Source organism: Vanessa atalanta, chromosome 10 (genome assembly GCF_905147765.1).
Source record: "Vanessa atalanta chromosome 10, ilVanAtal1.2, whole genome shotgun sequence".
NCBI classification, from domain to species: Eukaryota; Metazoa; Arthropoda; class Insecta; order Lepidoptera; family Nymphalidae; genus Vanessa; species Vanessa atalanta.
Window position 1 is genome coordinate 3,235,464 of NC_061880.1, and position 22,473 is coordinate 3,257,936.

Genomic DNA, 22,473 nt, shown 5'->3' on the forward strand with positions numbered 1-22,473 from the left:
CGTCAGTTTTAAAATAATTTCAATATTCATTAATCCTTCATTTTTCAGTAGCGCAAAGTAAAATTATATTATGTATTAACGTGTGGCCATTGGAAGTAAACTAAATAAAACATCGTTTGAAAAGTACTTTTCTTCAATAAGCCATGGAAGACGACATTAATAAGCCTTATAAAATATGTGACATGAATCGCGAAAAGAAAAAAGGCATTGTGGCGTCATCATTAGAAGATTTGGTAGCAAAAGTACCCGACAAATTAGGTTTACCGGCTGAAAACCTTACTGTCGTTCTTGAGTGTGATGGTACTGAAGTTGATGATGAGGAATACTTTTCGACATTAGATCCAGATACTTCGTTAATGATCTTACATGGAAATGAAAAATGGGCACCAAATATGCCCAAATGCCAAGTATCTCTTGATCAGACCGATGATGTCACTCTAGGGGACAAAGCACAGGTCGCTAATTTAGTCGGCCGCTTACAGCACAACTTGTGTCACATTTCACTGCTTGGAGGCCAAGACCTTGAGCTTTTGTCAGATATGGACCCCGACAGTCTAGCTGACATTGTGACTGACAGGGACAACAGGATAATACTAGAACATATAAAGGAGGCTTCTGGAAGGTAACTGACTTTGAAAAATTAGCATGTTTATTTACTGTAAATTTACATGTACAATAAAAGTTGCTAGTTTTTTTAAGTTGAAAACACATTATTAAGATAGTTTATTTTTAATATTACAGAATATTATTAGAAAAACGCCAAGCACAGGATGCAATGGAACTCTTGAAACTGTATCATCAAAGTGTTTCTAATGGGACGGAAGATGTTTCGCCGCAAAGCCAAGAAAGAGTGTAGGGAGAAGAGTGTAGTTATACAGGAATATCTACAGTGATCCAATAACTTAATCCTTGACTATTTATTTTTAGGGATGGCACATCTCAAAAGTTTACAAAACATCTTGAGTTTATAAAATAGTTCAAAGAAATGAAAGTGACATAATCCAAATACATTTTGAAATAATTTACTGCAATAGATTTCAATTGATTTCTAATTATAAGATTAAACTTACATTCATAGAAATAGTATATGAATACACCAATTGAATGAGGCCTTTTTTAAGAAAATTTTAGACTTATTAATTATTTCAATAATTGTTCACTTCTCTAATTCTGTAAAATACAAATTAATTATATTTGGCTAGGTTTTTGAGTGTATCTACATCTACATTATCATAAAGCTCTTTAAGCTAAGCAGATACATGTTGAAAGTAGTTATTAGCCTACCTGTAAGGATCTAATCTTATGAATATGAGCTGAAATTGACTAAATCATACTAATATTCTAAAATTTGTACTTAGATTACCATTAGATAACTGCACATGTAGTAGTTGGTATATAAAAGGTTTTTTTACTAAAAACTAAATACATAGTTTAATATAAAAAATCATTTTAGTTAAACAATGACTTTGAATGTTGTAATTTGAAGCTTCCGCTAATGATAATATATTATTTTGTAGTGGTTGAAAAAATTATGTCAAATATTATGTTAAAAATAGTTTATTGGTTTTAGTTTTAGTCAGATTTAATTTATAGTATGGCAAAGTATCTTACAAATATATGTATAATTCATAATTGTAAAATTTGTATGGGTATACTAAGGAATTTTAACATGTAACCATTTCATATAAGAATTGATATAACTAGAAATATAAATAAAGTATGAGACAATAGGTATGCTAGAAACTAAGCATTGCTATTTATTAGTATAATTTTTTAGTTCATTTTACTCATTTGTAAACTTTTGAGAGACAAATTGCTACAAGGTTGATAATCAACATCAATTTAAAAGACTGATAGTTGGTAAATTTATTTTTTTTATATAGTTTTACCCCTAGAATAAGTAATTAATTTACTTAATTCCAAATTTGCTCAAACAATTTACAAGTATTAAAATAAGTTTACCTAATTTTAATTCCACTGCCGTGAAAAACATACTAATCAGCCTCCCAATGCTCATGTAGTGCGGAATAGGAATTGCAATTCAGTGATGATATAAATAAAAAATTATATTTATTTTTATCATGTTATACAAAATATGATAACAAATTTTCTTTTGCTTCATAATTGTTTATATAAATTCACCTTTAAATAAATAACTAGACATTTGGTAATTTCTATTATATTCAATGAAAAACAATGCACTTTAAATAAATATGGCACTTCAAAAAGAATCTCTCATGTGTCTTTATTAATTCTATAAATGTTTTTATATGTACATTTTAAAGCACAGAATTCTACTCATTAAATTAGATGCTTATTTTAAGAAGAATGGAAAATAATGCTTATGATTTAATGTATGTGTATATTATTTGTAGTATTAAATTTGTAATTACTTTTAAAAAAATAATGATTGTAAATTTATAAGATTTTTCAAAGTTATACTAAAGTTAAACACCAAATAGTACTGTAATATTTCTCTAAAACGTATAAAGTAAGTTAAGTGACATTGATAGCATGTCCTATTTATTGTATATTGTCTGTAATCACTTTTCTACAACAAATTATCAAGTATAATTTGGTGCAACTAGTTATAGATGAGATGCATAAAGGCTGTAATAAATGTAGATCCAGGAAATGACACATCAGAACTCTGTAACCAATTCCAAGCTTAAGCCTAATCATGGAATTGAAGCTTTATGTTGTTCCATTATGTCTTGTGTTGTTGTGCACAAATAAAGCATTTAGCTAAAATAATACTTTGTTTTTTTATCTGGTATCCATTTATAATTTTGTAATATAATTCAAAATAAATAATCATCATTTGTTCATTTGATGTTTTTACAAGATTACAATAATTTAATTGACATTATTTATTAGCTTTTAGGATACTTTAGATGTATTTTTTGTGTTATTGTGCATGTCATGACTGGTTGTCATTCATATTTAAGCATTTCAGTTAGTGTCATTTTTATTATTAAAACATATTCATACAGTAACTACAGATAGCTTTGATAAATAAGGTGCAATCTCAACTAGAAAATTATTCTATTACTTAATGAAAAATTCATTATTGACCAATGCAAAATAAGAGTATTAAAAGAAGCTATTGTTGTTTATTGTGGTATTGTATATTAATCATAAATAAAAACAAGATAAATTAGTTATTAATTTTAATTAATTACAAACATTATACAGTTGAGATGTCATTTACACATGTTAGAATCAATATCCAGCAAAATTAATTTAAATTATGAACTTCTGCGAACAAAATTTCTATTCAATAAATCATCATATATCAAAATATAGTGTACAATTAGGAAAATGAATAAATCAAAACAATACGATTAATAATTGTAACACAACATGAAACCCATGCAAAACAATGCATGAGAAAGCTTTATAGGACTGTGCATGAACTTTTCTCTCGGAAAGGATTAACCTTTTGACTCGAAAAGCCTACTAAGAGACAATCCTCTTGTTCATGTTCATTTATATATCGTACTATATCAGCCACAGCAACCGACACTGGTATACGCTTTATAGAAGCTTCTCTTCTTAGCTGTTCTGTTACAGCACGCTGTTGTTGCAAGGTCGATACCATCATATCCATAACGGCAGTGTCTGATAGGCCTATGTTGAAAGCTAAAACCAACAACTTAGTTTGTACAAAACAGGGCGTAGCCTCCGACGTTTGTTTGTGATCTGAAATGAAAATAAAGTAAAGTAATAAACAATTTCTTCGCTTTTACATAGTATATATTTTTGTTTACCCACAATTAAATAAGAGTTTGAAGCAATACAATTACAATAACGTTGATAATTATTATCACAAATCACAATTAATCATACGAATGAAATAAGAAATCGAATTTGACATAAGCCCTGTGGTGCCAACCTCAAAAATGTATGGAAAATTGAAAACATACTGAAATAATCAGAGACAAAAAAAAGCCATAAATAAATAATATTTTTTTTTATATTTTCAGACTAAATAATATTTTGTAATGAGATACTTACCATCGAAATATATATATTAACTTGAACAAATACTAGTAAACACGACAACACTTGAATTTAAGAATCATTGTCCAGGATAATATTTCCTCTAAATTAAGATTTTTTCTTTTTAAACGGAAAATTTATGTGACAGAAATCATTTAGGGATTTTTAAGATATATAAATTGCTTAATCTATTTAAGTTATGTTTTTCCTCAAGTAAATAATAGATTTTCAATAGATTATTTTTTAATGCCATAAATTTTAAACCAGTTTCAAATAATGTGATATTTTTATAAACTTAAATAGTACAAAAATATTAAGTACGATTACTAAAATTATATTTCCCTGACAGAAAAATTCCTGAAATATAGATACTTTCAACTACAATTTGAAAATTTTTCAAGAATTGACATTGAATAGGCATCTGGCAATAATTTCGTAAAGCCAATAGACAATTTGTAATTAGACATTAACTTCACTTGTCCGAAATTTTCTATATTTATGCGGTAATATAATAAAGGTTGGAATAACTGTTACTAAAGTTGCAGTGTATATATTTGCCCCTATTTGTATCTACATATACTTATAAACTTTATAAATGTTTTCAGAGTATTAAATAGCCAAAAGATTAAAAAATGGAAGGCGACGGAGCTGAAAATTCCAAATCTTTTTCGGGTATACCTGAAGCTGTTTTTGTAGTACGTTTTATTTAATTTTTAATTATAATACATTAATTAATAAAATATTATTAATCTGTTGTAATACTATATTAGTCAATCACACATAAAGAGATAATAATAAGTAAAAATACTACATTTGTAGGTTAGATTACATCTGCTGCAATAAAATGATTTTATTAATTTTTTCGAGATCGGAGAGATTCATTACTTTATAAATATAAATACTTAGGTTCCAAATACGTAAAAATAATATAGTGCCTTTTCATAATAACTTTATTCTTATTACAGGATAATGTCGACGAATTCATGAATTTACCGGAAAATTCGGGCGGTGTTGACAAGGTTTTAAGGCAGTTAGATGAGCAGCATGGAAAATATAAATTTATGGAGTACACATTAAACACAAAGAGAAGGCGCTTGCGACAACAAATACCAGACCTTGCAAGATCATTGGATGTGATTGAGAAATTAAAGACACAAGAAGAGGACCTTGATACACAGTTTCTTCTTAGTGACCAAGTGTTTTTAAAGGTTAATAGAATGTAAAATTATTAGAATATCATTTTGAAAAATACTTTAACACAACAACACAGTAATTTCAAACTTATATTTACAAATGCCAATACTTCAAATAAGCACTGAACCTCTTGTGTATTTATTTTTCAATTTAAGACTTATATTTGTCTCCACAGACATTTCCATGCCAATAATATATTTCACCTTTAATTTGTGTCTGTGTTTTTATTACCAGGTGAAATCACAATTTAAGTTTTAGGATATACATAAATAATGATGAAGTGATTTTATTATATTAATAAATATTTACATAGTAGCAGCCTGTAAATATCTTAAGCTAAGCTCATTCCATGCTGCTCCAGTGCAGGTTGGAGAATACATAATGTGGTAAAATGTCCTCTGACACAGTTTACTCATGTTGTTTTCCTTCACCATCAAACATATGATAAATTTTAAACAGAAGCATATTAACTAGTTTATAAATCTTTGCCTATCTGTTTCAACCTGCAATATACAATTTAAATCTGTATTTTCAACAAACTATTTTACAGAACTATTTTAACTGTATATTTATCATATATATATATATATATAATTACTTGATTACTTGATGTTAATTTATATACACATATTCTGTTCATTATTTATAAAAGTGAATATATTAAAATAAATTATCTCCTTACAGGCAAATATTATGCCCACAAAGACTGTATACCTGTGGCTGGGAGCTAATGTGATGTTAGAATACTCTTTAGAAGATGCTGAGAAATTATTAACAACAAACATGGCTACAGCAAAAAAAAATCTATCTTGTGTTGAACATGATTTAGATTTTTTGAGGTAAGAAATATGAAGTTTAGTTATTAGTATATAATTATGTATACTTAACACTATTTGTTCAATCTTTGTAAACTAAATACTGTTGGTAAGAAATACTCTTACAAAATTATTAAATATATTTTATATAAAAAAAGATGTAGTAGTATACAATGAGACACAATTTCAATGCCAAGACTGATCATTTACTATTAATTGCCACTCAAATATTGACATACAGGCTTTTGTCTTGAAGAGGTACTGGTTAAGCTGAGAGGGCAAGAAATAAATTGATAAAAATATTGCTTACTTAATAATTAAAATTAATTTAATTACTCTTTTCATTTCCTCTTTACATGCATGGCTATAATTGCGAAAATTTTCTCGAATCTAATTTTTTCATGCACTACAAACATTTCTTGATTATTATATATTTTTTTTTATAATACAACTCTTAATTACTTATATCCACTTTAATATTACTTTCAAAGCTCCAATAATAACTTCTTTGACTCAAAATGACATTCAAAATCCATAATTAATACCATAGATTAATCATTTCATTTCTAACAAGGCCCTTTAAAATTATGTCATCTTATTTGAACTGAGTAAATACTAGATATATATATTTTATTTTACAGAGATCAATGGACAACAACAGAAGTAAACATGGCTCGAGTATATAACTGGGATGTTAAGAAACGTCAAGCAGCTAAAGCCTCTAGTTAATGTGACTATCAATAACAATCAGTCCATACTTATTTATGTATCAAACTAAAGTTTGGCCTCATTCTGCATTTTAATTTCTATTGCCTTAGTTTTTCTTTTATTTAATCACTGATAAAATATTCTTTTATCATTTATTAATAACTAAAATTTAGGAATAATGTACTGCGCTTATATTTTCTTAAAATTATCATAATTTAAATAAAAATTATGTTGAAGTATTGTTTGTCAGATCTTAAATGTATTAAGATTATGGATTCTATTTCATGAAGTTCATTAGGTATATTTGTTGTTGAGCAAGTACATACATACATGTTTTTTAGTATGAAAAACATCAGGGCTACACAGTTTTGATTTGTATGATATTTTTGCCAAGTGCATTTAATGAGTAACACCAGCATGACAACTAAGCAAAATAATGGAAATTGTGTTTGTTACATTATCTCATTTTACCCACAAATACACTTAACCATACTACAGCCTGAATGGACTTTGTGAAATAGAACAAAAGTAACTTGGAAATAATTGTATGTTATTGATACATTTGATATTTTAACAATAAAAGTTTATTATTATGTAATAAAGTTGCTTTTTATTCGAAGAGGGAAACACAGGTGACGAGTTTAAAAAATAGGCATACAATTTTTTTGTAATATAATAAATATAAAAAGTATGTAGCCATTATATTTGGCGGGTTATTCGAAAAAATGAAGATTTAATATCAGTGTACTAACTGACCGAGACAAGTGACGACATAAAGTTCGGTGGTCAAAAATTGTCTTCGTATGGAGCCAAATTTCGGGAAATTTCAGCTCTTCGTGTGCTCAACAGTTATCTCCGCTGTAGGTAAACTCTTGTGGATCTTAGGATTTTATTGCGAGGAACTTCGCTTGTGCAAGCGAAGCTGAACTATTGAATTAAATTGATGAATGAATTTCCAAATGGATTGAAGTAACTATAGAATTTTAGAGCTTATTAGTAATGATCCTATCGCATTCGCCATAAAACTTACGACGTAATATGTGGCACTACATTCGTCGAAGGCAAAGCTTTTTCGAGCGACCTAACACTTACCACCTACTTCACACGGAGTCGTGAACGGAAACTAGTAAATAATAGAATAAGGAGGTGTTTTCACAGTAATTTGTAGGTACCCAACATCCACACATTACTTTTGAAATATTTTTTTATTTATTGAAAACTTTAACTTTACGTAATCGTTTTTTTTTTATGTTATAGGTGGCAAACGACACCAGGGGGGTTGCAGGTGCGTTGCCGGCCTTTAAGGAATAAGTACGTTCTTTTCTTGAAGGTTCCCAAGTCGTATCGGTTGAACCGCCGGCGAAAGCTGGTTCCACAGAGTGGTTGTGCGAGGCAGAAAATGTCTTAAAATCACGCTGTTGTGGATTTTCGGACATCTAGGTGGTGCGGGTGAAATTTAGAATTTTGGCGAGATGTCCGGAGGTGAAATTCAGCAGCCGAGATTAATCCGAACAATTCCTCGAAAAATTCTGTAGAATATGCAGAGCGATCCAACTTCTCTACATAAAAGCCAAAGGATCAAGCAGATCGGAAAGGGATTTATCGTCGATAATTCGAGCCGCTCTACGTTGGATATGGTCAAATGGAAGGAGCTGATACTGGGGAGCACCCGCCCAGAGGTGAGAGCAGTATCCATGTGAGGCCGAATTTGCGCCTTGTATAGTCTTCGACGACGGGCCGACATGAAATACTGCTTTGCCTTGCTGAGCACACCGAACTTTTTTTTATGCCAATTTGGCTTTACCTTCCAATTGACCGCGGAATTGAACGAGTCTCGAAATATCGACGCCAAGTATTCCGATACTAGCTGTGGCGGCTAACGGAATGTTCTCAAATCGTGGAGATACGACAAATGGTGTTTTTTTTTGCAGTTAACGCGCAAACTTGAGTCTTTTTGGGGTTGAAATGGACTAGGTTTAACCGGCCCCAATTCGAGACTTTGTTTAACGAAGACTCGATTTCAGACACAAGTTTGTTCCGGTTTTCTTCGACGTTTTCCCGTGCAATATTAGCACGGCCGGTGTATGAGGTGTCTACGGTGCTGTCGTCTGCATAGCAGTGAATGTTACTGATTTGCAACAAGTCATTAATATGCAGAAGAAGCAGAGTGGGTGATAGAACGCAGCCTTGTGGAGCACCAGCACTGAAGAATTTTAAGTCGGAGCATGCACCGTCGACAACGACTTTGATGCTCCGAACTGCCAAAAAACTGGTAATCCAATTGCATAATTTCCCGGGAAGCCCATAGAATGAAAGCTTCGAAAGAAGCGCTTTGTGCCACACGCGATCGAAGGCCTTCGCTATGTCCAGACTGGCTGCTAATGCCTCCAGCTTACTCTCAACTGCTTCCGCCCATCTATGAGTAAGGTAACCTAGAAGATCTGAGCGACCCCGAAGGAAACCGTACTGGCAGTCGCTAATCAGCTGTTACTTCTCTAGGTACCGCAGGAGCTGGCAGTTTATAATGGACTCCATTACCTTGGAGAACAAAGAGGTGATGGCTATAGGCCTATAATTGGACGGATCTGAGCGGTTATCCTTTTTAGGGATTGGAGGCACCAAAGCAGTCTTTCAGGAGTTCGGGACGCCGCCGAATGCATAGGATTGCCGGAAAAGACGCGTTAAGACCGGCGCCAACTCGGGAGCACAAGTCCGTAGCACGATTGGAGTGATGCCATCGGGTCCACTCGACTTATGAATATCCAAGGAAAGAATATCTGGCATCGTAGTACCACGGGATTGTTGGTGGTGACTTTCCTCGGTTATCCAAAGTCGAGTTCGCCGTGAAGAGAGAGCCTAAAAAAACAGTTTTCTCCTTCGCGGTAGGGGCCAATGACTCACCGTCCCTGTGCAAAGATGGAAAATAGGGTTGACAGAAATTCCCTAAGACAGCCTTAGCGAGAGATTCTCGACCGCAGTCGCTGATGGTAACCTCCTGGGGTAATAAAACCAAATTCTGCATATCCATTATTTTTTGGGGTGGAGGGGGATCGGGCCTCCGGGACTCTCACATACCGGACGAAACGCGGTAGCATAGCTACCACTTTACGCCGAATTTAACTGAGAGAGTGGTACTTGCCCGGACGTGCCGGCCCATTCGGCTGCAATCCGAAGATATGGAGTGTGGCAATACCACGATAATCGTACAGAAGTTTTAGATATGGTATCATAATATGGATATACAACTATAGTTAAATGAAAATATTATGCTATTCTTTAACCTCTTATGAGAAATATGTAGTTTATATATTTTAAATGTAATGCAAAATTTAATTCAATTAATTTCAGTCATATAATATTACTATATTAAAAATACTTACTTAATTAATTGATTCAATTCTTGAATTAATTTAATAGGTTAAAATGTTGGCTGTATGAGAGAACGCTTTTGTCTGAACTTAAATGGGACAAAAAAAAGTAATTGAGTGTGACTTGTGAACTGTGAAGTTGTGAGAAGTGAGAACTGAGTGTGAATACTGACAAGTGACAGTGACACGTATCAACAACATTGACGATCGACGAATCCTTTCAAATAATTTTATGAATAATTTATGGAACTTTAAGAGTTTGAAATAAGATAAGTATGTGTAATGTTATAAAATATAATATTATAGCAAAAAAGAATATCATTTTAAACGATTATTTAATAGTTTTAATAAAGACCATAATATTAAACGTCTACAACACTTAAGAGCTATATATTGAAATACCAATATTATAAGACATATTTCTCTATTTGCAGAAATGGCACCTTCGACAGATTGGGATGAAATAAAGCGTTTAGCTGCTGATTTTCAAAAAGCTCAGTTAAGTACTTCAGCTCAACGGTAAGTGAAAAATAACTCATAATAAAAGTTATTGTTGATTAGATAAAATTATTCATATAAATTATATTACTTAACATTAATTCCAGATTATCGGAGAGAAACTGTATTGAAATCGTATCAAAGTTAATAGAACTCAAATTGATTGATGTCATTTTCACAACAGATGGCAAAGAATATTTAACACCACAACAACTTATCAGAGAAATTAGAGATGAATTATATGTGCGTGGTGGCCGCGTTAACACTGTCGACTTGGCTAAGGAGTTAAATGTAGATCTCAATCAAATAAATGTTAATGTGGCTGAAATTATAAAAGGGAAAGAAGTCCAATTGGTTTCAGGATACTTAATAGCACATTATTATTTAGAAAAGATTGCAAGGGAGATAAATGAAAAGTTGCAACTGCAGGGTCAAATAACTGTAGGAGATTTAACATTGCAATATGACTTACCAGCGGATCTATTACAGCATGGTGTATTGGAAAGATATATTGGTAAAATTATTAGTGCAAAGCAAGATCCATCTGATCCAAGAATTTTTTACACTGAAGAGTTTATAATGAGAACAAAAGCAAAAATCCGTGGAGCTTTGATGGGCTTACTTAAGCCTACACCTATTAGTTTAATCATCAGCCATTGTAACATAGCAGAGCGATTGTTTATGTATCTCTTTGATCAGTTAAATGCCCCTGGAGTCCTGACTGGACGACAATCTGGGGCACAGTATGTACCATCGTGCTATACGAAATCTCAAAATGAGTGGGTAATCAATTTCTATAAACAGAATAATTACTTAGAATATGATGCATTAACTCGCTTAGGTATATCAGATCCTAAGGGTTATGTAAGAAGAGTCTTGTCTAATGAAGATATGGAGTTCTTAAGTAGTTGTGTAATCGGTTCACAAATAAAGCAACAACTAGAGACAGCTTTAGAAGAATGCATGTCTTCAAAGAGCTACTTAGATGTAGTGTCACTGCTGCCATCAGTGCTCTCAGATGAAGATATAGACAATGTGCTAGAAACACTGCTTAAGAAAAACGCGAGATCAACCATTTTGTTTGATAAAACAGGTAATGTTACATAACTTATAAGGTTTTAACATCTTTAATTATCAAATTACTATTTTTTATTTTTTTTATTTCAGTGTTCAGCAATAGTTTCATTGAAAATCTGAAACAAGCTTGTATGCCAATTGCCCAGCAAAATGCTGAGTCTGTTGTAAAATCAGGCAAGTATCAGCAATTCTATCTTGAAAAACAACTTCTCAGATCTGATAGCCAACAACATGGTCATGTGGACCATAAAGCTGAAAGGCGTGAGGAACGCAGGAAGAAGGCTAGTTCTGGAAAAGGTGGTGGGGGTACACAGGGACGGGAAACTAAAACGAAAGCAGTGAAGAAACATCAGAGATCTAAACAAACTGCTCATGACTCAGATTCTGATGATGCATCAAATGCTACAAAAAAAACTCAAAGTAATTTAGAAATTGTCAGTGTTGAAGACATTGAGAATTGTATAAAACAGCAATTAGAAAATGAAGGCCTCGACGATTTATTAACACAAATAGCTGAATATCTTCAGGGGTAAGTATCATATTTTTGATTTGAGTTTCAATTTTTTTTTATTACATTAATATACTAATTATTCTCTTTTCTGTTTTAAGACATCTCAATCAAACTGCTCTGACGATAGCAAAGGAACTTGCTGAAAAATTACTTCAAGATGCTAATCAAAATAGAAAACAAACTCATTCTTCTGCCCAAGATCGTATAAATGTTCTTGTAAATGATATCAAACTGTATGAGAAAGGCATAAAACTATTTCCAAATGATCAACAGCCACAATTTATTAAATATTTACTAAAATCATTTGGGGGTGATATTTTATCAGAATTTTGCAAGTATGCAGCTAACCAGTGTAATCTTTCTGTACAAGTTGATATTTTGTCAGTGGAACAAAGGAATAAAATAATAAATGATTTATCTGAAGAGTACATGAAACCACTAAGAGCTCTAAATGTAACTTTATCAGATCAAACTATGGAGCCATTTTATCAAGCAGTGGATGTTTGTTTATCAGAATGTGGCATGATTTTGAAAAAAATTGATAAAAAGAAGGATAAGTATGTATATAAGCATTTTAAATAAAACTGTAGGTAATCATTATCTCTTTATAAACTTTATATAAATATAAAAACTTTATTTCAGACTTTTGGTTCAAAACCACAGAGAGAAACTTATTTATGAGTTAGAGAGTTGTGAGGAACCAGCTTTAGTTTTACATTTAGTTGTACTTGCCCTGTTTACAATACTCAATCAAAATATGTTACATGCTTCTGGAAGGCAGGTTCCAATTATAATAACATATTTAAAGACTCACCTAAAAGAAGAACATTTTGAAAAACTCCAAAAGTACCATGGTAAGATTTTTGAAATATCCATTCAATAAAATTCGAAGTAGTGTTAGGATTTTATATATATCTTATTGTGTCTTATTATATTCATATTATATTGATGTATTTATGAGTATAATTCTTATTATTATTTATATTGTATCTTCACAATGATAATTTTTAAATTAATTGTCTGTTTAAAAACCATTTTGTTATTAGAAAAGACATTCATAAATTAAACTAAACTATTATGATCATGTATGAGTTAAACATACAGAAACATTTGAAGTTTGTTTTTTTTTAGAATTGGTGACTAAGTATTTGACAGCTCAGGATGATGAAAAGGGAAATATTGAAGAAAAATTAAAAGAAGATATGTCTTTCCTAAAAAATCTTGTTATTGAAGTTAAGAAGTACTAAGATTTTAAATGATTATATGTTGTACTATATGTTTTGTTATATTAAAAATAAATAAAATCTTAAAAAATCTTTTTATTTTCAATAAGATGAAAATGAAATAGTATACACTATACACATAGATTTTATCAAACAATAATAGGATTGTACTCCATGAAACTCTATAGAAATAAATGTCATTAATATAATCAGATGTTACCGGCTTACAAATTTTTTGTATTTCTGAAATCATATCTCAAATTATAAAACAAAATGCAGTTGGTGCGCGAGGAACAAGCGAGTGAAAAATTCCGGTTGAATGAAAGCGTTTTTAAAATTTAATTGCGGAAAATTATTCGTTCGTTTTCAAAGCTGAGAATAATAATTTGAGTTCGATAAAGTTGTCATTAAATTGTAAAAATAAAGTTCAGTTCTGCTGTTTCCAATTTTATATTATTTAGGGCTTTAAAATGCTGGATATCATGGACATTAAAAAAATTTTTGCACGTTGAAATCTGACTTTGACTTTGACAACAAATTAGGATATTCCATTAGATCGTAGACATTCCAACTTCTGTCATTTGTCAAACGGCAAACGTGTGTGCTGTGATACTAAAGATCGTTCAAACTTCAAAGTTTTACGAATTTCGAAACACAGAAAGTCGTGTCGTAACTTTGCTTGCCTCTATATTAATATTAGTGATAGAAAAAAAAACCAGTTGAAATGTATTATTAAATGTAAAATGTTGGGATTTTTTACAATAAGAAGAAGATATTCTTTCTTTAATGGTTTTGCAGTGAAATCGCGTCAATTTTATTTCGCTCAATGAGTTTATGATTTCATAAAATTTTAATTTCATGCTGTCAAGAGGGCCATGTGCTTCAATTGTAACAGAAAATATCAATTAATTTAAATTAATAAATAATTAATTAAAAATGGAATCGTTACCTATGGAAAATAGAAATTTATTACTGAAAAATAACGAGGTCATTCCGAAACCTGAAAGAAATGGCCAGGTCTTGAATGGAGAAACATCAAGAGACCCACCTGATGGGGGTATAAGAGCTTATATGATAATTGTTGGCTCATTTTTAACAAATGGGCTGGTATTTGGTGTTATTAATTCATACAGTGTTATTTATACTGTCCTTCAAAAGAAACTTGAGGATGAAAACATACCTAACTCCGAAAGTAGAGCTGGTGAGTAATACAGTAAATAGTTAGTAATTTTATAAGTTTAAGCTTTTATATAATTTGTCCTATAACTTAAAAAAATCTTCACATAAATTATTTTAATTTGTGATCAAGACTTTATTATATCTTGATTGTAAATAAAAATCAAATTTTATAATAGTCGCTTATGATGAACTTACTTGATGACACAAAAAATAAGCTTAACAACTTAAATAGTTTATTTTGGGTGTGTAATATGTATGTATCACATTTATTTTTATAAATATATAAATAATAAAATAAATTTAAAAAAAAAATATATATATATATATATATATATATATATATATATTTAACATATATCGACTTACTAAAGATTATATTTTTATTATAGATTATAGAGAGGAAGATATAAATATGTAAAAAATCCCGAACATAGTAAGTTTAGAAAATGATGAAATTACGAGATCCAATTACTCACTTTGTTTTGATGCAATTTTATATAACTGCAAACACATATATTTTCTACCTTATAAGTAAATTTACTAGCCTGTTATAATAATAAGTGGTGATTAATTGATAAATGACTTGCAATGACAAATGTACAAATTTGAAAAAGGACTTAATTTTTATGATATTTTATGACCCGAATTGACCACATTTAATTGCTTCTTGTTTTGCTTGCTTTAGTAAAAACGGATTTTAAAGTCTATATAAAATGCGAAGAGTCAGGTAGAGTAGCCAATATAGTAGCCAAAAATAAGAGTACCAAGAGCAGGAGGGCATGATAATTGGTGGTAATCACCACATTTATTGATTGAATTTTGATTGAATTATGATACAATGGAATTTCTTATTTATGAAAAGTATTGCAGTCGTTGATCATGAAAATATTAATCCATTTTTTATATTAGTAATAAATTGCTTTATATGCGTGAACATATAATATGACCCTTTTTATGCAAATATTTTTTAAAAAAGCTGCTTAAATGCAACGTTAGGTAATGTTGCACTAAGTAGCTTTTATGGAAGTATAACTAGATATTTTATTAATATTAAAGGAAACTACTTAAATTCAATGTTAGGTATAACTAATTGTTGTTTGTTATTAATTGTCACTTGATAAACTGGCGCCAGTCACGGCGCGCACGTGCCTTTTTCGTTGCCGATAAACGCGTCAAAATAATGCTCATCAAGCTAGCAGTCCACTTGATTGTATCAATTTCATTATTCAAGCGCAAAATCATTGTCATTTGTAATACAAGTAGGTAGGTACATTACATATTTGACGGACTGTAACAATATATGTAGAGCCGTGTATAATCTGAAATGTATGACGAATCGTAACATGATTAAAAGAGGAAAAACGTTACAAACTTGGCGATTATTTTCGTAAAAAGTTTATACGTATAAAAATTACTCTGAATTATATATTTGCTGTCCCTAGTTCCGTAATGAACATATAGATAGTAAGATGTACTAAAATATATAATTAACGATCGGTGCAAATAAATAGACAAACATCTATCTATTGACTTATCATCCGGTAGGTAATTATAAATTTTGTGTAAAAGATTATCTTTTCTAGTAAAACGTCCTCGTAATTTATATAGGAAGTTAATGTTATATTGCAACAAACTATATATATTTATTATTTTAAAAAAGAAAGGCTTAGAAATCTATTTCGTATATGCGTCCGGATTTCTATCGATCATTATTATTTGATGATACAAAGAAGAGTTTATCTCGTGGTTGAAGTAGTGACCTGATTAGATTACGGGACATTGTGTTCCACTTATCAACTTTAACTCTTTAATATTGAACTTTTTGAACTGCGTTGCTTATATATTTATTGATACATATGTTATTAGAAAAGTATATATATTATATAACAGGCCAGAAGTTCAGGATGTTATGCGTAACATAATTTGAAACTAGCTTTTACTCTACGAACGTGTAAACTTCGCGAATACTCTTAAAGAACGTTAACAGTTTCAATTTATAGGCATGTTTTAAAAAGGAAACACTTAGCCTTGTTATAATAAGCTTTTCCTCTGACTTCTGAGTAGCGTTTAGATACTAGAACTGTCAATTTGAAAAGATTTTAATAACTCTCAGTGACTCAACGAATAATAAATGATATCTTTACTTATAAAATCGTTTGTCCTGATTGAATCAACGCACAGCCAAAACGACAGTCTGGCAGGCTGAAATTGGAGACATAGATTAATTTTGTGACGTACCTAAACATCCGCTAAAAAAAGTGTTTTGGATATTTAAAATTTAAGGGCGTGAAAAGAAAATGACCTGAAATTGCCCTGTAGTAAAATAAAATGTGAAATAAAAATATATGGGTGTCGAATTTTTAGATTGAACTAATAATGTTGCCTTATGCATATCTCATCAGAACTTAAAGTCAATCATTATATACTTTTCTTATTTCAGAAGAAACTTGATTTATCCTGCTGAAGCATATCGAAGTAGACGAATTGTTATAATTTACTAATATTTTTGAAACGCAATAGGTTATAAACTCTGTGTAAAATGGTAGGCGTTTTCTATTGACCCTAATTAAAATTTAAAGATTTAAATGCGATATATACAACAATCTATAATCTATCATATTCTAGACTTTTTATTGATACTCGTGCGTATCTATTCCTCCACGTTAAATGATTAGCCTAAGATATGCCCTAATGTGCGTGAGTGGACACAGAAAAAACAATTAAGATTATATTTTTCAAGAGTACTGTTATTTGGCGGTAGAATATCTGATGAGCGGGTGGTACCTACCGAGACGGGCTAAAAAATAATTTATTTAAAAATCAATAAGTATATATTTAAGAAGGTCAGCGTTTGGACATACAAAGGCTTTGACTCACTTGGTGGTAGGGCTTTGTGCTAGCCCGTCTCGGTAGGTACCACCCGCTCATCAGATATTCTACCGCCAAATAACAGTACTCTGTATTGTTGTGTTCCGCTTAGAAGGGTGAGTGAGCCAGTGTAATCACAGGCACAAGGGACATAACATCTTAGTTCCCAAGGTTGGTGGCGCATAGGTGATGTAAGGAATGGTTAATATTTCTTACAGCGCCTTTGTCTATGGGCGGTGGTGACCACTTACCATCAGGTGGCCCATATGCTCGTCCGCCAACCAATACCATAAAAAAAAACATCTTCATAAATGAACAACTTTTATGATTGACCCCTATCATTTTATACTTCTATGAGGTAGAACAAAATAATACTATTGTGTTTATGTTAATGGTAGAACTTAAAGATGCAAAGCGAAGCCGTAAGTCGAACTGAATCACTAAAATTCAATTAATTTGTAACAGCACAATTAAAAGAATACAGTAAAAATGTTATCGATTCGATCTAATGATTCAATTGATTACCGATGCTACGGTCGTTTAAATTCAAGGATAAAATATCGGTATATTTGCGTAAAAATTATAGTTTATATATTATATTCCATTAATTATTTATTTTAATTATCATGTCGTTCTATTTATCTATTGTCGTATTTCATAGATTCTAACCTCTTATATAAAAATACACTTCTAAATTTTACCGATTAATAATAAGTGTCATGTCTTTTCATACGTGACATTGGCAGAATATTTTGTGCTTAAGTAACGTTTTGTGTAAAACTAAAAACTTTAAACAGCTAAAAAAAATAACTTTTTATTGCTTCTTAAGTTAAATAAGATTTTTTTTTTTCGTTTTTATAATGATAAGCTATATAATTAATAGATTCAGAAAATGTAACTTTGTTTTTACATTATTTTTCTTAACCTAGGCCCTTAAAAAATTCGAATAAAGTCCTTTGTATAAATTGTTTTTGTATGTAAGTCGGGACGGGCAGCTGGTTGTAATATAATGTTTACAAGTTAGTTAATAACATTAGTCATTTCAATCAACGATTTTACACTGACCTACATTCCGTCATTTGTATATTTTGTATCGATATGTCGACATTAATTAATCAAAATGTCATGTTATCGTTTAAATATTAAAAATAGGTAACTATGATTTTATTTTTATTTAAGAATATAATCAAAATGTAAATCTCACTTTTATAGGTTTTAATTTAAGAACAGCATAGGCTAAATATTGTTTGTTGACTTTTAAATCTTTGCTCGTCCAATGTTTGAAATTCGAAAATCAAATTCTCTGCCAATAAACTGTTTTTCCGTTTAAGTTCATGAACTTCTAATAACGTACTTATATAAAAATTCAGATTGTACGTTTTCTCTTTACATATTTATATATAGATAGCCTATTAGGGCAACGAAGTTGAGAAGTAAAGTTTTAAGTGTTATCGTAAATTAAAAAAAAAACTATATATATTAGATACAATTGGACAATGTTAATTTTCAATATCTTACGACTACGCAGAAGCTTAATGATATATTAATTATCTTATTTAATATTTATTTATCTGTCTTCAACATAAAAAAAGACGCAATAACCACATCAGTTAAAGAAAAGGTAAATTAATTATAATTATTACTAGCTAAATTTATTAGACAGTAATTTTGATCATTATAAAAAAGGTTTACATAGGTACAATGAATTGTTTTTATCAATCATAATGAAGTTTATATAAATAACGTGACATTCGTCTTCGTAAATAATATTGCAAACCTCGATTGGATTCGTCGACTCTTCATCGTTGGATCATTGAGTGAGACCCTCAAGGTTACGGTCGTGAGAATTGCACAAAGGAACTAATCATTGAACCTCAAAGATCAAGATCCTTTTTACACCAATTTGGAGAAGACTTATGGCTTGGCTTTGGCATAGAAATATCAAAACAAATATGTATAATTTATTTATTTATCTTTCAACTAATAACGTTGAAATATAAATTACTTCGACCTCCTCTTTTTCAAAAAAAGAAAGATAATAAAAAACTTTTGGTGACCGCTTACAGTTTTTTGTAAATCTTAGATGTTAATCGTGAAAATCACATTTACATTTTTACTCAGATATTGAATTATTTTAAGAAAGTAGATAAGGAATAGACGGAATGAATAACAACGAAAATGTTATGAAAAAAAGCTGCTAAGCTTTAAATATTTTTTTTTTATCTATATTTCGTTTTATTTATTCTTAGCCGTTTGTTTCTATCGTCCAAACTGTATAATAGGATACAATTTTATTTTCGCGCCATTTTCTACGATCGAGCAGTTTAGAAATTATTTGAGGAATAATCAAGATAGAAACACTAAATGGTCGCATAACTTTTAAAATATTTTACTGAACGATTTTTAATTTAAGAATTTTATGAGCACGATGATCTCGTAAACGTAACAGATATCTATCTTTTATTTATTTTTAAAATGGTGTAATTGTAATATCGAAATTTATTTTGCCTGGTATAGTCAAATTTAAATCAAATAGTCATACACTTCGGATATATATTTAAATAAAAACAAATGTGAAAATCTATAAAGTGTAATATATATGTATCTTACCGCATGTTAAGTTTTCTTAAGAAATTTCTTATCTCCCAGAATGGCTTTTTTAATGTGCAAAAATTTTTTTAACTCGATTTTCCTTATTCACAATTTAATTTGTTTGCATAAGGACTCATAGTCTATTACGAATGTCTTGGAACATTTATGCAAAGCAGGATGTCTTTTTTTCGTTTGTTTATTTTTCATCGAGTAACTAATAATATAACTGCCGTAGTTTAGCCAGTAATTTCTATAATTTTATAACCTTGTTGAAATCAGCTATCCAAGTATTATTGCTTAACAAGATGATCATCGTAAAAAAAGGTCAAAAAAATAAATCGAAATTAACTACAGCCTCTCATTACCCCGTAAGATTTATTATACCTATACGCTATAAAAATAGTTGTGTTAGCTATATGTATGTATAATTGTAATTTATGTGTACACAAAAATTATTAGTTATATTGACGTTGTAAATTTTTATTCCAGCTTTAGTTGGCGCATTGACAATGGGAACGACTTTTCTGCTATCTCCGCTCTCAGGCGTGTTGACTGGACTCCTAGGACTACGATGTACTGCTGTATTAGGAGGCAGCATTGCGGTTCTTGGCTTACTCCTATCTTCATTCTTAGTAGATTACGTAGACGTGTTATGCTTCACTTACGGTGTTATGTACGGATTGGGAGCATCACTCGCATATACACCTTCATTGGCTATTCTTGGCCATTATTTCAAACGGCATTTAGGTTTGGTTAATGGTATTGTTACAATAGGTAGTTCGATTTTTACAGTTATAATGCCACCTCTAATGGAATTCATGATTAAAAATTACGGTTTACATGGTTTGTTTAGATTATTAGCGGTTATAACAGTCGGTGTTGCACTTTGTGGACTATTATTCAAACCAATATCTGTGGTAGTTATAGAGAAACCTCCAAGAGAAGATGGTTTTAAGGCACTTGTAAAAACTATTATTAATGTACAAATTTGGAAGAATAAAAAGTATAGATTATGGGCTTTGTCTATGCCTGTAGCTTTATTTGGATATTTTGTTCCATATGTGCACATAAAGAAGTTTATTGAGATTAATTTTACAAATGTTCAAGACAACTTGCCCCTGCAATGTATAGCTGTTACTTCTGGAATGGGAAGATTGGTCTTCGGCTTTTTAGCTGATAAGAAGTGGGTTAATAGAATAATGCTACAACAAATATCTTTTTACGTAATTGGAGGCCTTACAATTATATTACCGTTCGTGAAAACATTTCCTCTATTAGTAGTTGTATCATTGGGCATGGGAATTTTCGACGGTGCATTTATAGCGTTAATTGGTCCAATTGCTATACAATTTTGTGGCAGTGCGTATGCCGCACAAAGCATAGGCTGTATGCTAGGATTAGCTGCGTTACCTTTGTCGATGGGTCCACCTATTGCAGGGCTTATATTTAGTATTTATCAATCGTACACGTTGCCATTCATTTTAGCTGGAATTTCGCCACTTGTCGGTGCTACTATAATGTTCGCCATACATTTTCAAAAGTGAAATTTATAATGAAATCGGATCATTTCTTTTTTTATTATGATCGTTACACTTAAATAACAATAAATTACTTTATTATATTTTAATACAAAATCAACCGCCAATTAATAAGTAGATAATTGGTACGTCGAAGTGGCTTCGTCTATGTCATATTGATTTCGTATTTCACCTGGACACGAAATTCATTCAAAACGAATCTCTTATTATACTCCTGTAAAAAACAAACCTCGCAAGAAATTAAGTTCTTATTGATTTATTTACTGAATTCATTATTAGGGTGCTAAGTTATTTGGAATTTTAAATTATACCGAGTTATTTACTTGCAATTTTTTAAACTACGACGTTATTAGTAACTTATAATTATTACATATTTTTTCATTTAAAATATGAAATATATTTACTTGATTATTCCGATTTTATGGAATGGACGTGCATTTTTAAAAAATATTTTGCGTTATTTAAATTGAATGAGTTCATTATCTTAATGATTACTTATGATATAGAGTCTTCTTGCCTATGAAATAAGTGGGGGTAAACACCCGCAAATGTTTGCAATAGGGTAAATTCTACTACTGGGGAAAATTATCGATATCAATAACTTTAGATTTATACAGAAATTAAACATACTTTATCTGTAAATTTCGAAATTGAAATTGTGGTCCCACAATGACAACATGACGGTAATTCTGGAACCTGGTGGAGAAATGTTTCATGGTTATTATTCTTTCTTCGGAATTTTCTTTCGTTCCGGAGGACGTTTAGAACGTTGTTCGTATTTATAGCTCGATCGATAAAAGAGGGTTAAACATTGTCCGTAATGTCTGCTGAACGTCGAAAGATAAATCCATCAAAGAATAATTTTCAAGCAGTGATACTTTATCACAGTATGTAGCATCC

The 22,473-nt window shown here is 30.6% G+C and overlaps 5 protein-coding genes across 5 annotated transcripts; 4 read left to right on the plus strand and 1 right to left on the minus strand.

Moving 5' to 3' along the window:
* On the plus strand, positions 1-2,748 carry LOC125066748 (DNA fragmentation factor subunit alpha-like). Its single transcript, XM_047674995.1, has 2 exons — positions 1-622; positions 742-2,748. The coding sequence occupies exons 1-2, from the start codon at positions 144-146 to the stop codon at positions 854-856; spliced, it is 594 nt and encodes a 197-aa protein (XP_047530951.1). The 5' UTR covers positions 1-143; the 3' UTR covers positions 857-2,748.
* A 405-nt stretch (positions 2,749-3,153) lies between these two features.
* Positions 3,154-3,913, minus strand: LOC125066849 (guanine nucleotide-binding protein subunit gamma-1). Its single transcript, XM_047675139.1, has 2 exons — positions 3,775-3,913; positions 3,154-3,702 (listed from the first exon to the last, which is right to left on the minus strand). Exon 2 carries the CDS (start codon positions 3,608-3,610, stop codon positions 3,398-3,400), a length of 213 nt encoding a protein of 70 aa, XP_047531095.1. The 5' UTR covers positions 3,611-3,702; positions 3,775-3,913; the 3' UTR covers positions 3,154-3,397.
* Positions 3,914-4,449: 536 nt separating this feature from the next.
* LOC125066823 (prefoldin subunit 3) lies at positions 4,450-7,321 on the plus strand. The gene is made up of 5 exons (XM_047675106.1): positions 4,450-4,519; positions 4,608-4,697; positions 4,968-5,210; positions 5,881-6,035; positions 6,653-7,321. Exons 2-5 carry the CDS (start codon positions 4,635-4,637, stop codon positions 6,738-6,740), a joined length of 549 nt encoding a protein of 182 aa, XP_047531062.1. The 5' UTR covers positions 4,450-4,519; positions 4,608-4,634; the 3' UTR covers positions 6,741-7,321.
* Positions 7,322-10,225: 2,904 nt separating this feature from the next.
* On the plus strand, positions 10,226-13,465 carry LOC125066702 (E3 UFM1-protein ligase 1 homolog). Its single transcript, XM_047674925.1, has 7 exons — positions 10,226-10,360; positions 10,522-10,606; positions 10,693-11,678; positions 11,753-12,191; positions 12,272-12,730; positions 12,816-13,027; positions 13,305-13,465. The coding sequence occupies exons 2-7, from the start codon at positions 10,524-10,526 to the stop codon at positions 13,418-13,420; spliced, it is 2,295 nt and encodes a 764-aa protein (XP_047530881.1). The 5' UTR covers positions 10,226-10,360; positions 10,522-10,523; the 3' UTR covers positions 13,421-13,465.
* Positions 13,466-13,982: 517 nt separating this feature from the next.
* On the plus strand, positions 13,983-22,272 carry LOC125066907 (monocarboxylate transporter 10). The gene is made up of 2 exons (XM_047675226.1): positions 13,983-14,597; positions 20,525-22,272. Exons 1-2 carry the CDS (start codon positions 14,333-14,335, stop codon positions 21,577-21,579), a joined length of 1,320 nt encoding a protein of 439 aa, XP_047531182.1. The 5' UTR covers positions 13,983-14,332; the 3' UTR covers positions 21,580-22,272.
* The last annotated feature ends 201 nt before the right edge of the window (positions 22,273-22,473 follow it).